We start from the raw sequence: 17,430 nt of genomic DNA, 5'->3' as shown, positions 1-17,430 counted from the left end.
GGAACCTGACAGGAGGTATTGTTACTTTCTTGATTTAAAAAAATTGGGACTGTTGGATAACCCAGTGGAAAAGGGAACTGAAGAAAATCAGGCTTTGCTAAAGAACACCTGAGCAATTGGGATGGAAATGAAGTTTGAGGAACAGGTAATCAAATTAGGCAAACAAGTTGGCTATTAGCAATGGCTTCATAGAGAGACAGTCTCCTCATCTCTAACAAAAGGGAGTAAATTAGCTGTACCTACACAAACAAGTTGTCTTGCTGGTCCCTTTTCAAGAATTGTATAAATTAATACACTCTAGCATAGAGGCTTATTATTCATATAGCTGAGAAGAACATACCTCATGCATGAAATGGGGTGGGGGAGAAGCTTGGGGAAGGTGTCCTGTAAGATAGAATTGTTTAAAATCCTAAATTTGTCAAACTACTTATAGCCCAGTTGGCTGGATTTGAGTTGATATCCTCTTCAGTAGGAAATCATAGAGACTAGCACAGCTTTTCTGAGGTGCCACATAGTTTGAATAAGCATTTGGGGTATAAGCAAGGGGGCATATGATTAATAGCTATAAAATCATGAATGAGGGTGAGAAAGTGAATAGCAAAGTGTGACTTACCCCTTCACATAACCACCAGGGGTCACCCAATGAAAATAGGTAACAGGTTTAAGACAAAGTATTTCACACAAAGCCCAGTCAACCTGTGGAACTCATTGCGATAGGATGGAGAGAAGGCCAAAACTGAGTTTAAAAAAAGTATTACATTCATGGAGGATAGAGTCTTCAGTCCCTATTAGCAAAGATGGTCAGGGAAATGAGCCAATGCTCAAGCTATCCCTAAACCTCCAGCTGGGAGAGCCTCCAGCTGGACAACAGGAGTTGGATCACTTGATAATTGCCCTGTTTTGTCTATTCCCTCCAAAGCCTCTAGCACTGGCTACTGTCAGAAGACAGGATACTTGGTAGATGGACTAATGTTTTGCCTAGCAATAGGCTATAATTTAAAGTTTCCAATTGTGACCTCCAACCTCTGTCAAATACAGCAGTATGATCACTTTTCAACCAGGCTGAAAAGCAACCCCTTCATCAGTACTGTGAAATAATGTTTTTATCCAGTTACCTTGCTGTGTTTATTACAATCTGAAAGGAAATAGAGCATTCACTGTCCCTGGGCTTGGGGTCCATTTTTAAGTGGTTATCTATAGCTAACAAAAACAAATTACACTTCATTTTGTGTAGCACAACTAATATTAAAGTATCTGTATCCTTACCTTTTTAAAAAAAAGTCAGTTTCCTCTCAAATATTTATCCAGCAAAAAAGTTCAGCTTTATTAGAGTGGGGAGGCAATATATGCTTATAGAGAAAACAAGTAAAAATGGTAAAGCTTACTAGAGCTGTACCTTTGTTTCACTCCATATGCCGGCCTCAAAAATAAAATGTATTCCTGTGTATCACTGATGCTTTGAATATGAAATCTGCTCCTGGACACAGAATCAGCTGATTTTGCTTGAACCTCTTTGATGCAACACCACAACTAATTAGCATCAGAAGTGTCCCACTCATTGCTCAACACATATCTGCCAGTAACTTGGTCCTTTATTTAATTCACACATTAAAAAGTACTATTTCACAGACAACCCCATTGGAAAAATGTATCCTAGAAAAACACTACTGAATTAAGCAGGGAATACTATCCCATTGATTAGAAGCCTATTTATTCCAGATGCTAAAACATGATTAAACTATAAAATCCTCAGACTGCAACCACTTTTCATCAGGGAGTTGAAGTTCAGTCACTTTTCCTTACAGAACTGAAAGAAGGGGAATATAGTCTCATAATTAGCTAGAGCCACATTCTGCTGTTTACTCTCACTAAGTATTGCCCCACTCTACAAGTAGTCCCAGAGATTTCAGTGAGCCTACTCATGGTTTGAAATAGTATTCTTTGTGAGTGAAGATATCAGAATCTGGTCTCACGGTTGCTAACAAAGTCCTAAACTTACTTCAAGTCCAGGTAACAAGATATCCAGGCTGATTTCATGTCGTTTTCCTTACTTCACCATGACCATATACTTCTTGGTTGAGAAACATATTTTGTGGAAACTCTGATGATGCAGATTACAAAGCCACCCTGTAGACTCACTCTTTGCCAATGCCCTGGCCTGCTAGATGGTCTGCTCACCATTCAATGGCTGCCTTTGAAGAGTAATAATTGCATTCACATAGTGCTATTTCAGTGTAAAATTAATTACTGTAGTCTCCCATGACCATTCCACAATGTGGCTATTTTAGTGAATGTACTTATTTTACTGATCATCCCAGTTCCAAAAAAGGCCAAAACAAAAGTCACCAAACACTTCAACGTTCCATGTTCATATTTTATACATGCTCAATAAACTTACAAATAAATAATGTATAGGCCTCGGAACTAAAACCTGTAAGTACGTTTGTTTAATATCAGCTGAAGAATGGGAATTAAAAATTATTTAATTTTTTCCATCTGGATAACTTTGACTTCAGCCATTAAATATGATGGGCATATGAACTGTTTTGTTATCATATTTAGAGATGAGGTCCAATCATGCATCACTGGGAGTCAAAACATAGGTGTAATTAAGGGTAACATTTGGTTCTTTGTATCTACAACCACATTCTACATTTGGTTATTATGGAGAAAGCTCTCAGGCTGTAGTGATCAGTCTGATTAGTTAGTATGTGTTTTTTACATTGCTAAGAACTAATGATTGGTAAATTCAATGGGAGTTCTATTCCATAAATAACCCCAGACTTTAGTCCTTTCTGAATGGCTGGAAGGTTCATTGAGTACATATTACCTTGATTCAAAGGATCCATTTGAAATTTTATATTTTAACTACACGATAGTTTCCATACTTTAGCTAAGCAAAATTAGGGTAAAGTATGTTTTGCTTATAAATCAATTTCCTTGTATGGTCTTGAGTACTAACATAGCGTATTGCAAATAAGTTACAATTTACTGATGATATTCTGCCAAGAACTATTTAACATTTAAAAAACTACTCTTACACTGTCTACATAGTGTGATGGTGTCAACAGCATCAAAGTACATGATCCTGTGTTGAAGCTTTGAGCATCCAGTGTTGTAGAACATGCAAGGTAAGCATGGAGCTGAGAGAATCCAATGGACCGATTGAAATAATTTGGAATGTTCACTTGTGATAGGCCCTGGCAGCAGGAAATTGAGGACACAAAACTAAAGATTTTTTTAAAAAGTGAAGAGTCACACATGTGGTATTTCCCAATAAATTGGTGTAGTGGGTTTTCCTGGATTAAGGAGGAAAACTATTCTTCCTCTTTTTGCCATAGCGCTGTAGTCCCTTTTGTGCCCGTTCATAAGAACACATTTTCAAATCTAAACTCTTCCTCCCTTTTGTATCAATGATCCACTTAATTAATTGGTGCACTTCTGTGCTAATAACCACTTTTTAAGACAGCTTTTAAGCAGTAATAAATATCACAATACAGCAACTCAGTTTAAGGTATCAAATGATGATACGGCTGCTTCACACATCATAAGGTCACAGACTCCATGTTAAACTCATTGTGAAGTCATTACTTGAAACTAGTTGTACAGAAAATAAGATAAATCCAGTCTCAAGCCAACACCTAAACTGATTACATCATGTCTTTCTGTGCCAGGTGAGCAACTTTGTTTCTTTTGGTACAATTTAGTTTATAATAAAATAGGTTTACACTCAAATTTATATTAGAGTCATTATGTATTCAAATAAAATACTGTGTGTTCTTTTAAAACATTTATCTGTGAATATAAATAAGTACTTTGTTATGCACAAAAATTAAAATATATTTGAAATAGCATGTGTGTGAATTATTTTACATAAAATAATTGAACCTGTATCATTATTTGATTTATTTTATTTTTCTTACTTTCAGAGACCATCTTTAATTTCTACACCAACAGTCTTTTCAGACCATAAAATGGACAACAAATCAAAAGTGGATCTTACTGATCTAGTAAGTATGCTTTTCTCCTAAAAGCACAAATATTTCTTACTGTCTTGGGGGCTCATGGTTGAATCCTGATCCTGTTGTAGTCACTAGAACTGAATCAGGCTCCAAAATGAGGTTTTAACTATTTGTGTGCTTTAGGGGAGGAGGAACTTTCTGATGTACAAAAATGTGACAAATACAAGGAACATGCAAGCCCAAGTCATGAAAGCTAACCTCGTTTCCACTTCAGGTAAAAATGAATCAACTTTTGATTAAACCCTGGCTTACTGTGCAAAATCTCAGCAGAAGACCAAATGAGCATTTTGTTTTTAAATTACTGAAATTATTTCAGTTAGAGAAATGGGCCTTGTTTAATGCATGGTAACTTTCGTTTTTTACAAAAATAAACTTTCACAAAACAATAAAGATCTGTAAAATATTTTCATTAATCATCTTCAAAGTCCAATGGAATTTTTCTTTTTTAAATTCCTTTGCATTCTTTACCTCTCAGAAATTGCAACATGGGCCTCCTGCATAAGAACCTGAAAGGGGAACTGACTTAAAACTCACTGTGGAGAAAAGTGAAACTGACTCATCTATGCCATTGTCCAAATGGAGAGAAATACAAAAATCAAAACCAACCATTATCCAGCCCCAATTGCTAGCAACAAATCTAATTTGTGCATTTTGCTAAAAGTTATTAAGCCCTAGTTTTGGCAGACAGCAAGAGGCAACAAAGTCCAAGATTGAGGGCTTTCCACAGATGATGCTCTGCTGCCTTCCCCTAGTAAATCTGCCACGTGGACAGACACAAAAAGCAATTGCTAGAGTATGCAGGTGGCAGAAACTTTGTCAGAAAGAGAACCAATAGGGTATCAAGGCTCAATTGGCTTTGATTACACTAGAGAAATTTTCCTCAAAATTCAAACTGAACCATTTTTCAAACTGGTTAGAGCTGCAATGTAGAGAAGCCTCAACTGGCACCATTCCTATAGCCAATTTAGTTAAACCAAAAGATGTGTGTGTATTAAATTTCCCCAGTGTAGATGAGGACATTGTATCAAAGGAGCAGTGTACTAATACAAACTAAAAATAAGTTTGCGTTGCTTTATTAAATTTAATCTTATCCGATAAACTGGCCAAACCTTTAAAACAAAACAAGGTTGTTTTAAAGAATACAGTTAAAGAATACAATACTCAAACAACCATAATGAACAAATATTGAGCCAACTTTCATGAGACAGTGTCCCCTCACGTGAATTACAGATACATCTAATGAGGTCCCTGATTAAATGAAACGTTCAGTTCTGGACCTGCCATGCCTACGAAATTATCTGCAGTTACTCAAGAAAGTAATGTCACTATCACCAAATTACTTAAAACATGTCCATGCTAAGACCAAACTGGCTGCAAATAGCTTCACTATAACTCTATATGAAATCAAATTATACCATGTATGCTATCTCATCTGTTTTCCAACACTGGACAGCCAAATGAAAGACAATTTGCATCATTTCCCTCTGTAGGAACATTTTCTGCCATTATCTCAACAAATGTGAGGTGACATCACTGAGTACGTCTTCATTTGCAACACACAATGCGCAGACAAATCCGTTCTCCTCTTTCACATTGCTTACATCAACATTTTTATAAAATGAGTAGGAAAAAAAATATTTGGATCCAATTCTACAACCTTTAGTTGGAAGGAGTCCCGCTGGTAATGGTACTAATCTCATGAGTAAAGCTTGCAGGACTGGGTACTTAGTAGTTAGTACAAAAAAATGTGCTAAGAAATTGTATTTCCCTTCTGCAGGTTGTGGTCCTGTAATGGACAGAAAACTACTCAGCTACATCAAAGTCATAGATTCCATCAAACCGTGGAGGACTGCTGGGAAGCCCTTTGGTGAGGAACATTTTGCTTTGTTGTGTCTTCGGATATGGGTCAAATCCTGCTTGCAATTGACATTAGTATTAGTAAGTCAAGCAGGAAATGGTTTGAAGAGGCTATGGGGTAGAATTTTCAAAAGTGATAAGTCACAAGTCTGATTTTTCCAACCATGAAAATGAATTTCAAATGAATCTTTAAAGCTATGAAAAAAAATACTTTTACTGCAAAGATGGAGAAAGGTGAACGTTACTGTGATGGAAATAAGTTTTTAAAACATGTGCCTAACTAATCGTTTTGTTAACTTGGTTGATAACAACTCTAATTTATTTCAAGCTATTTAATTTTATTTGTAGTTCACTGAAAGTGTGCTCAGTGCTTTAAAACATTAAAGTCAAGCTCCCTGCTCTGAAAATACTTAAATTGAAAAGGAAAAAAAGCTTATATCGTGATAGCAAGAGTAACTTTTAGCATGAGCCATGTGTCACATAATAGTATTAGTATTAAAGTCAGTTTTGAATAAAGAGGTAAGCTAGTAAAGTACAAATTTTAAGTCACTTTCTGAAAAAAAATCTCTACTTCCATCAAGCTCATTTAACTTACTGTTTCATTAGTTCTTAGTGATAATACCTGTATGAGTAAAATAAATATATATAGTATATTGTATTTATATATACTTTGGGTGGGTACACGCACGTACATACACACTTTTGTCTAGGTATAATTACTAAGAACCAATTAAATACATGATCATTTAAAATAGACAAAAAACATGGTCATTTTACAAATGTGCAAACTAATCCAAACTGTTTAATCATTCCTCTATGAATTTAAACAAAATATGCCTCTTTTATATTACTTCTAGCCTGGTTTGTTGAAAAGTCAAACAGTAAATTCTTACAGTAGAGTCTCAGAGTTACGAACACCTCAGGAATGGAGGTTGTTCGTAACTCTGAACAAAATGTTATGGTTGTTCTTTCAAAAGTTTACAAATGAACATTGACATAATATAGCTTTGAAACTTTACTATGCAGAATAAAAATGCTGCTTCCCTTTTTTTTTTTTTTAGTAGTTTATGGGTTTAAGACAGTAATATACTGTATTTGGGGGGTGGGGGGTTGTCTCAGCTGCTGCCTGATTGCGTACCTCCAGTTCCAAATGAGATGTGTGGTTGACTGATCAGTTCGTAACTCTGATGTTCATAACTCTGAGGTTCTACTGAACTTTACTTTTAATTAATCAATAAACATGCTTGCTTATTTGTATGTAGAAAACCTAAGCATGCTGTCTAATAGCTTGGGGTTTGTTTATATTATAAACAAAAGTATACACAAAGTAAATATCTTTAAATTAAACACTAATAAGTTCTCAAGCAGCATTTTTCTTACTTTGCCTATCTAAATTTTTATCATCATTGATGGAAGTATTTTACATTGGTTTGTGAGCATATGGTAAAATCAATGTTTACTGACATTTACCAGTAAAACTCTAATCCTTCCAACCCTAACTATAGCCCATCTATGGTAATATAAGAAATAAGTTTAATAACCACGCTTAAACACAATTTAGATTCTTCTTGGGGTTACTCAGGATATAAACACAGAGCTTGGGTGGCCAGGGCAAAGGGACTCAAACCTTTTAAGACTGGAGTTTAAAAAAAAAAAAGTGTTCTAACCGAAGTACAAGAAATCTAATTAAGTTAATCAAGTCGGATTATTATAGAATCAGAGTAATTTTGATATGTCAAACACGTACATTCTTCCATTAGCACTCAAGCCAGCAAATATCCTCAATATAGCTTTTCCTTACTACGAGTTCCTTTATCTGCCTCTGCTTTTCAAGGGACTGGAATAAGTCTCCAACTCAGGTCTTTACACTACGGAAATTTTCCTGTTACTGCTAACAATTAGACTGATATTAGTAATGGTGGGGGCTCAAGTGTTGACAAAGTTCTCATGGCCAGCACTATTTTTAACACCATGTCAATTAGATTTGCTCAGAGCAGGTGTTAGCAGTGGCATAGTGCAAAGTTATCCTGAAGCAGTGGAGATTAGCATTCAAGGTTCCAGATCTGATGCAGTTTGCCAACAAGGAAATGTCCTATTAGCAGTCAGAAAAAGACTACAGGCTTTGTATTTACCACTGTATCCTGTATCACCCCTGTGTGTAGTGCAGTGGGGCTGTCCCTCCCAACTAGCAAGAAGAGACTCAGTTTGTCCGTGACATCTTACTCCTACTGTCAATGCTCACTCAACCAACAAACTTCCAGAGTTATAGAAACAGCCTGCCTACAAGCAGAACCTCTGCAACTCAAGTACAGGATTGGCTGGACTGTGTAGAAAGTGAAGTATATAACATGAATAACAAAGACAGGTGCTATTACATACAAACAATGCACATATAAGACTCATAGAATCATAGAACCATAGGGTTAGGAGGGATTGCAAGGGTCATCTAATCTAATCCCTGGCCAAGATGCAGGATTTGTTGTATCTAAACCATCCAAGACAGATGGCTATCCAGCCTCCTTTTGAAAACCTCCACTGAAAGAGCTTCCATGAATTCTCTAGACAGTTTTTTCCATTGTCCTACTGTTCTTATAGTTAGGAAGTTTTTGCTGAGATTTAATCTAAATCTGCTATGCTGTAGTTTGAGACCACTGCCTCTTGTCTTGTCCTCTGTGGCAAGAGGGAACTTTTCTCTGTCTTTTTTTATGGCAGCCTTTCAAGTATTTGGAGCCCACTATCATATCCACTCTTAATCTTTTTTCCAAACTAAACATACCCAGGTTTCAGAGTAGCAGCCGTGTTAGTCTGTATCCACAAAAAGAAAAGGAGTACTTGTGGCACCTTAGAGACTAACAAATTTATCTGAGCATAAGCTTTCTCGAGCTACAGCTCACTTCATTGGATACATGCAGTGGAAAATACAGTGGGGAGATTTTATATACACAGAGAACATGAAACAATGGGTGTTACCATACACACTGTAACGAGTGAGATCAGATAAGGTGAGCTATTACCAGCAGAGGAGAGAGAGAAAAAAACAAAACAAAAAAACCTTTTGCAGTGATAGTCAAGGTGGGCCATTTCCAGCAGTTGACAAGAATGAAGTGAGCTGTAGCTCATGAAAGCTTATGCTCAAATAAATTGGTTAGTCTCTAAGGTGCCACAAGTACTCCTTTTCTTTTTGCGAATACAGACTAACACGGCTGTTACTCTGAAACGTGTGAGGAATAGGTCACCTTCAGCCCCCAACTAAAACCTCTCCAGCGCATCATCAAGGATCTACAACCTATCCTGAAGGACGACCCATCACTCTCACAGATCTTGGGAGACAGGCCAGTCCTTGCTTACAAGCAAATACTCACCAGCAGCCACACACCACACAACAAAAACACTAACCCAGGAACCTATCCTAAGCCCATTGCCAACTGTGTCCACATATCTATTCAGGAGACATCATAATAGGGCCTAATCACATCAGCCACACTATCAGAGGCTCGTTCACCTGCACATCTACCAGTGTGATATATGCCATCATGTGCCAGCAATGCCCCTCTGCCATGTACATTGGCCAAACTGGACAGTCTCTACGTAAAAGAATAAATGGACACAAATCAGACATCAAGAATTATAACATTCAAAAACCAGTCAGAGAACACTTCAATCTCTCTGGTCACTTGATTACAGACCTAAAAGTGGCAATATTACAAGAAAAAAACTTCAAAAACAGACTCCAACGAGAGACTGCTGAATTGGAATTAATTTGCAAACTGGACACCATATAGGCTTGAATAAAGACTGGGAGTGGATGGGTCATTACACAAAGTAAAACTATTTCCCCAGGTTTATTTTTCCCCCTACTGTTCCTCACATGTTCTTGTCAACTGCTGGAAATGACCCACCTTGATTATCACTAGAAAAGGGGGGGTGTTTTTTCTCTCCCTCTCTCACCTTACCTGATCACTCTCGTTACAGTGTGTATGGTAACACCCATTGTTTCATGTTCTCTGTGTATATAAAATCTCCCCACTGTATTTTCCACTGCATGCATCCGATGAAGTGAGCTGTAGCTCACAAAAGCTCATGCTCAAATAAATTTGTTAGTCTCTAAGGTGCCACAAGTCCTCCTTTTCTTTAAACATACCCAGTTCCTTCAGCCTTTGCATTCCATCCCTTTGATCATCTTTGTAGCTCACCGCTGGATCCTTTCTAGTTTCTCTACATCTTTTCTATATATTGGTGACCAAAATTGGATTCAGTACTCTAGCAGAGGCCTAACCAGTGCCAAGTTAAGCAATACTATCTCCTCCCGTAACTTGCTTGCTATGCCTCTGATAATTCAACCCAAAATTGTTTTTTTTTGCAATAGCATCGCATTGTTGACCCATGTTGAGATTGTGATCCACCACAACTCCCAGATCCTTCTCAGCAGTGCTGCTGCCAAGCCAGTTATCCTCCATTTTCTATCAGTGCATTTGTTTTTTTCCCCCAAAGTGTAGTACCTTACATTTGTCTTTGTTGAATTTCATTTTGTTGTTGATAGCCCAGTTCTCCAATTTATCAAGATCCCTTTGAATTTTAGCTTTATCCTCCAAAGTGTTTGCCGCCCTCCCTGCCTTTGTCTCATGTGCAAATTTGATCAGTATGCTCTCTATTCCTACATCCAGGTCATTAATAATGATGTTAAACAACAGCAGACACAGAACAGATCCCTGTGGAATCCCATTTGAGACCTCCTTCCAGTCTGACATTATTCCATTAATAATCTTTGTTTGTGGACGTTAATTATGTATCCACTTAATGATAGTTCTGCCAAGCCTGAATTTCTTCAGTTTACTTATCAGAATGTAACGTGGGGCCTTGCTAAAGTCCAGGTATATTATGTCCACCGCATTCTCCCTATCCACCAAACCAGTTACCTTGTCGAAGAAGGAAATCAAGCTGGTTTAGTATAATTTGTTCTTAGTAAATCCATGCTGGCTGCTAGTGATTACTCCTTCATCCTCCAGGTATTCACAAATAGAATGTTTTATACATTGCTCCAGTTGCTTCCCAGGTATTCAGGTCAGGCTGACTGAGCTATAGTTTCCCAGTTCCTCCTTTTTAACAATGGACATTACATTAGCTCTTCTCCAGTCTTCTGGGGCCTCTCCTGTCATTCAAGAGTTTGCCAATATTATTGCCATAATAGAAGGCCAATGTAACTCAAAGCAAATACTACCAGAACACATTGGTTAACATACCAGTATTATGTGAGCACTCAGAACTGACACTGCTATAGGCAATCACAGTGGGGACTGGAAAAGGGTGATTAAACTTAAGTTCTTGGGGAAATTTTCCATTGAGTAAATTTGTAAAAACTGAGTTGACACAATCTTCCTACTTCACATGAGCTGTATCTGCTTTATGTCTTTTGCAGTGTGCGACCGATTCAGTCTCTGGGCTAGTTAGAAGAAAGGACAGAAGAAAATGAAGCCCAAACAGATAATCGCAGCTACTGTGTCCTTCCTGTTTCACTCACCTGCCAGTACAAATCCAGGGTGCCTTGCTAGGTTTTGTCTACTGTAGCTTCTTTCCTTCATCTGCCATGAAAAACATTCAGTCAATGAGAAGGAGTGTTGATTTTTACTTCTTACAGTACCTTTTAAAAATTAACCATAAGAATATTTAATATAGAAAGATATACAGCAAAGAGTAATTAGATTGGTGTGACACAACTGTCCTACATCTGCAGTCTCCCTTCCATGCCTGTTGGGGAATTGTTATAATTTTTAATGTGAGCCAAAGTATCTTACATTTTATACAGCACCTTTCATCCTAAAGTGCTGCCCAAACAGTATACAGAATACTCCACTTAAATGATATCACTTACTTGCATATCCTGCATATCCATGTGAGGGTTCTTCACTGGCCCAGTTGGATTCCTTGTGTTATTCAAATTAGCTATATTCACCTAGCTGTATTCAAAACTGAGGTCCAAATGCTGCTTGTTACAATGTAATCAGTTTGGATGACTGAACAATCAGGATACTAGTCAAACTGCACCTATTTATCCATTATGCTCTTAAAGACGTGACAGTTCATATGCATGATAGAATGGGTGAAAAGCTGTATCTCCTGTTAGCACAGCATCTTGCATGTGCAGTGGATGGTCATAAAAAAAAGCCCTGCTTCTAGTATCACAGTCTGTATAGAAGCTCAAGCCCTCTCCTTACATTATACATGTATGCATGGAACTTCCTGTCATTCCACATAAATATCTAGTGGAGGAACAAGACTTCCATACTGCCAAGTGGCGCAAGATACTCGAGCAGTTATAGTGATACAGCAACTGGGAGTTCAAATTTTATTAGACCCAAGTTTAAATCCTTAACTTTTTTTAAAGATTGATTTGTGTGTATGTTGAGACTAGGATAAAAGGATTTTTTTTTAAATGAAGATCCAGGGAATCTGAGTATTTCTAAACTGGGGTACCAAATACTGAGGTCCGTGCTTAAAATGTACTCACTCCAGCAATACTCCTTACTGCAGTCCTCACTCCAGCAACACTCCCGTTGAAATCAAGGATCTCAGGATTCAGCCTCTACCCTTAGAGCACTAAGAATATGCACATCTTTTACATTTTAAAAGTTGCACATTTATTATGTATAAACAACAACAGTGAATACCAGTACTATCTGTAATACCGGAAATGGACAAGTACAAGGGAGGATGGAGGATGATATGGCAAAAAATATGATGCTTTCCCTGAAAAAGAACCAAATGCACTTCAACTATTTTGCGTATGAAAAATGAGTGCATTTAGAGAAGATCACAATATTGCAGTAGCATTAATGATAAGCAAGGAGATTTTATTAACCCATTTTCAAAACAAGGCATGTGCTTCCAAGAAGATTTTCTCAGAGCATGCAGTGACCCAAGATATCACCACAGTGCTTTTCACCATTAAAATCAATGAGAGTTTTGTTACGGACTTCAGTGGGAAGAGGACAGAGCCATAAATGAGCAGCAATAAAGATCGACACAGTCAGACTGTAGTGAAATCCATCTCCTTCAATGATGTGGGGTTTTTTCCAATACAAAACAGATGCATGCGGAAAGTCCATCATCCGCATTTAATGTCAACCTACACTGGATATGAATTTCACATACTTGTAGATCCCACATTCCCAACTGTAGTATAAATAGTTTAGACCTAGATATGGATGAGGTACACAATCACAAATATTCACACATCCTCATGGCAGGAACTATTCATTATTACGGGAGTGTGTGTTTAACTGTAACACACTAAGGCCCTGATCCTGCAACTTGTTCTGCACGGTCAGACCCTTGCATCTACATGGTGATCCATTGACTTCAGTGGAGATCCACGGGGATGCAAGCATCAACCCATGGCGAACAAGTTGTAGGATCAGGGCCTTAAACATTAACTAAAACCAACATGACAATTCATACATGATTACCTCGGCTTTGCTTTAAAACAAAAGGCATATAGATTTTTATTCAAGTCTATTTTATTTATTTTTAGTGGAAAAAGCAAAACAAACAATTGGACTAATGGTTGTGTTGTTGTTTTTTAACTTGGAAACAAAGCTAATTTGTATTTTAAAAGCCAGTTAGAGGGATCCAGCTAAAGGAGAGATTATACAAAGAGTTTGCCTCAGACTGGTAAGCGACTCTCCACAAAGAGGAATGGGAGGTGGAAAGAAAAATAAATCGAATACTGCTTGGGGAGTCCCATGGAATCCTACCCACTTCTAAAGGGTTGGAAAGAATTTGCTACATAGAAAATGGAAGGCTAGCTTCTGACCCTCACTGCGTTTTGCATGGACATAAGTGTGCACTGATCATCACAAAACTTAGCGTTTACATTCCACTTTACATGTTCAGAATGCTGCACAAACAAACAACAGACCCTAACAACCTCCATGAGACAGATAGCATTTATCTCCATTTCACAGCCTGGAAAGCTGGGGCAGCGAAGTGAAGTTACTTGCCTAAGGCCATACAGCCAATCAGCTGCAGAGATGAGATTTACCCTCAGGACTTTGCAGCTTGTGACCCCTTGCTCTATTCTCCAGAGTACCCCATCTCCGAGCAGCAGTTTTAATATACAGTAGAATCTCAGAGTTATGAAACCTCAGGAATGGAGGTTGTTCATAACTCTGATCAAAACATTCTGGGTGTTCTTTCAAAAGTTTACAACTGAACATTACTTCATACAGCTTTGAAACTTTACTATGCAGAAGAAAAATGCCGCTTTTTTTTCTTTTAGTAGTTTACATTTAACATAGTACTGTACTTGCTCTTTTGGGGGGGTGGGGAGTGGTTTGTCTCTGCTGCTGCCAGATTGTGTACTTCTGGTTCTAAATGAGGAGTGTGGCTGATTGGTCTGTTTGAAACGCTGGTGTTCAGAACTCTGAGGTTCTACTCTAAAGTCATATGCTGTCTGGCTTGCCAGTGGGCACACAACCCCCACATAGCAATTTACACCGATTACTTGTACTTTATGGCTGGGGCACAACTGATCACAATCATGGATGGCTGATAGGGTGCTAGGGGACTACTCACTAAAAACACATGAACCACGGCGCCTCACCCTAGATAGAGCGTTCTTTCCTTGACCTCAGGATTGGGGGATGTGGGAGCAGAATGCAGATAGGTCTTGATCTTCCCCACATACATATAACAGCAGCTATCTGAAAGTGGATCACAATAAACAACTAAATCCCCAGTTCAGAAGTCAGAGAGTGATCTGCTCCTGCTGGGACACAGAAAAGAACTGGAGAGCTCAGCCAGGACAGCTCGTTCTATACAGAGCAGACGTCACAAAGCTGTGCTTGTTTCCTATGTCCAGCTGCTGCTAGGAGGTCACATAACATTGTCTGAACTGATTTCTTAGCACATGAGAGGTAAGTATTCTCAGCAGAAAAGAACGATCCCTCTACTGGGTCACTCATTAGGCTTCATTCTAAATGACATAGCTGAGAAAGTTCATCCTGCCACATAAGCATTCTAACTCTATCTCCAGTTTTTATCATCATAAACCTTTTTCCAATTGGCTCAGACACAACAACAAGTTGCCCTGACATCTAGAGACCAAGGACTGGGACCCTATTACTAGGCTTGTGGAATCTGAGCACATCACAAATATTTGGAGGCACAGTATTAGCCATCCCCATGACAGTTGCAAGATCTCCCCCTCCTAAAAAGATTTTTAAGGGCCCAATTGTCTGAGCACCTGGCAGCATCAGGCAGAGTAGAAGTGACAATGACTGTTGACAGGGGCAACACATAACCCATATTAGTAGCCTTGTTACAAGATAAAAAAAAAAAATCATTACCAATGACAGTTCTCATGAGCCAACAAAAACTTGAAACAGCATAGCCAGTGACTCATCAAACAGATTGCCTTTACATCTTCAGAACATTCAGTATGGTCTACTTTCATTAGCACTGCAAAAAATGCAGTCTGTCATAGGCCATTAATAGTCTGGTCTCCTGAAACTCAGACAGCAGAGGGATTGCCTGAAGTAATAGGACCAAAGTTCTACATGGCAGAATCTCTTTCCTAATCTATGAAGTGAAATCCCAATTCCTAGTACAATTATTTAAATACTCACAAAACACAGTCTCTTAAGTGATATAGGGGCCACATATGGCAAGATTGTGTTGTCAGTGATACTTCTGCGAAGAGTGACAGATCTATCAATGCATAAATTAATAACACTGACAAAAACCACATCTCATTTCCCAAACTAAAGAGCTCCCTGTGGTGTCAAAACAGACATGGTATCACTTAGTATAAGGAAAGCATCCCTTATAAATGATACAACTTCACATAATTTGCTGCAGAATTTACATGCCTCCAATCTACAAACCCTGAGCAAAAACAAAAGTAGTGGTTTTAGAAACACACAGCATCAAAAAAGCTATTTTTTGTTTAAAAAATAAAAAACAAATGGAAAGAAATAAACTTTAAATTATAATAAAGCATTTTAAAAACAAAACCCCATAAACATGTCACATGGGTTGAATTTGTTTTTAGAATTTTTTTCTGCTTGCCAGTGTAATACAGAGACACCGTAACACACTGTTAATTCTGAGTGTGTCGATAGTGTAGTTCAGTTTGATTGTGTCAGCCTATTCATTAAACTACCCACAGAAAGCTTTGGTCAGACATCTATATCAGCAGAAACAGTTCTAATGTGTCTCTTAACTGAGTGTGAAGATCTTATTGACAAGTATTTTTTTCTCCGTGAGATTGTCCATATCTTTCTGCTCCATCAGCCTACTTAAGATTGATATAGAAAAACATATACATACTGCTTAACACATTGTTGTTATGTGTGTATTATGTTCTTTTCCTACTCAACTTTATTTTGTTATGATTGTTCCAATATTTGTGATATTTTAACACATTTCAGGAAAAAGTAATTAAAAAATTAGTTTCTCTACAGTGAATACGGTATTTAAAGTATGTGAAAAATCTGGAATTTTACTCACTGACAGACTTTGTCCAGACAAAGTGTGGAAAGGAACTTCTCTCTCATCCTGGTTAAATAACGGTCTGTTCCTGTAGCCCTTAATTCATATAAGCAGAGGCTGCAGGACTGGGCCCTATGGTTGTATAAAAATTAAAAAGGCCAAAGACAGAATCTCTTAGGCAGATCATCCTTATTAACGGAGCTAGTATATTCAGTTTTCATCTATTTATAACTTTAGTTCAATTACTTAGTAGACTTGGTTTCAGTTTATGCCACTGTTCCCTTAGCTTCAATTTTACATGGTCTGAAGCAAAGATATAGTTGATTGATTCATAGGAGAGGTCCCATATCTGTGATGGCGTCAGATTAAATGTTTTAGCAACCAGCTGGTACTCCTGAGACAGATCTGTTGCAAAGACACCTTTATCGTCAGTCTGGAGGGAGGTAAAAAAAACAAACAAACAAACAAACAATCATTCAGTATGTCCAGCTTTGCAAAATAGGAAATTAATTTATGATCAGTTTCACAGTTTACTGTATTTCACAGTTTACTGCAGCTAGTACTTATTCTATCTTTTAAGTAAGTACTAACAGATAGAATAAATACTAGCTGCAGTAAACTGTGAAATACAGTAGGGTAAAACTGGTTGAAAATTAATATCAATATATCTCATCCAAAAATACCATATGCTGAACAAAGAAGGCTAAGTGAAAGAACAGTTCATTTCTAAAAATATATGATGTCTATAAAAACAGCCAGAGTCTTTGTGCTTTATTCTATGTCTCCTACTACAAATGGAGCATGCTTTCCAAACTAATCCATAAAGCTGCTCCTACCGCTCCTCCTCAAGACCCACTTCTACCATGATGCCTACAGAGAAGTGATAATGGCTAGACAGAAGGTCTGTGGGGATTGCTGGCACTTACTTATATTTCAAAACAATTCTGATGATTCAGAACCATCAAGTTATTCACACGTGTAACTTATGTAAATGTGTGATCATACAACTGTTAATCTTTCCCCTTCCCTGTTCCGCCCCCACCCTCCCCTACCCCTCTACCCT

At 37.8% G+C, this 17,430-nt stretch overlaps 1 protein-coding gene and 1 long non-coding RNA gene across 3 annotated transcripts in view; one reads left to right on the top strand and one right to left on the bottom strand.

The window, feature by feature from the left end:
* The first annotated feature begins 3,933 nt into the window (after positions 1 to 3,933).
* LOC311527529 lies at positions 3,934 to 15,259 on the top strand. Its single transcript, XR_014713356.1, has 4 exons — positions 3,934 to 4,010; positions 4,146 to 4,236; positions 5,800 to 5,889; positions 11,296 to 15,259. It is a non-coding gene; the product is annotated as an uncharacterized lncRNA (long non-coding RNA).
* Positions 12,711 to 17,430, bottom strand: part of MAPDA (N6-Methyl-AMP deaminase) — a 20,831-nt gene continuing 16,111 nt past the window's right edge. For both annotated transcript variants that reach the window (XM_084641605.1, XM_084641606.1), the window contains exon 10: positions 12,711 to 16,800. In XM_084641605.1, the coding sequence (XP_084497731.1) occupies positions 16,606 to 16,800 (195 nt within the window). In that variant the 3' untranslated portion in view covers positions 12,711 to 16,605. The remainder of the gene's footprint in view (positions 16,801 to 17,430) is intronic.

This window comes from Lepidochelys olivacea (genome assembly GCF_965140295.1).
Source record: "Lepidochelys olivacea isolate rLepOli2 genome assembly, chromosome: 10".
Lineage (NCBI taxonomy): Eukaryota > Metazoa > Chordata > Testudines > Cheloniidae > Lepidochelys > Lepidochelys olivacea.
This window is presented reverse-complemented; position numbering and strand designations above follow the sequence as displayed.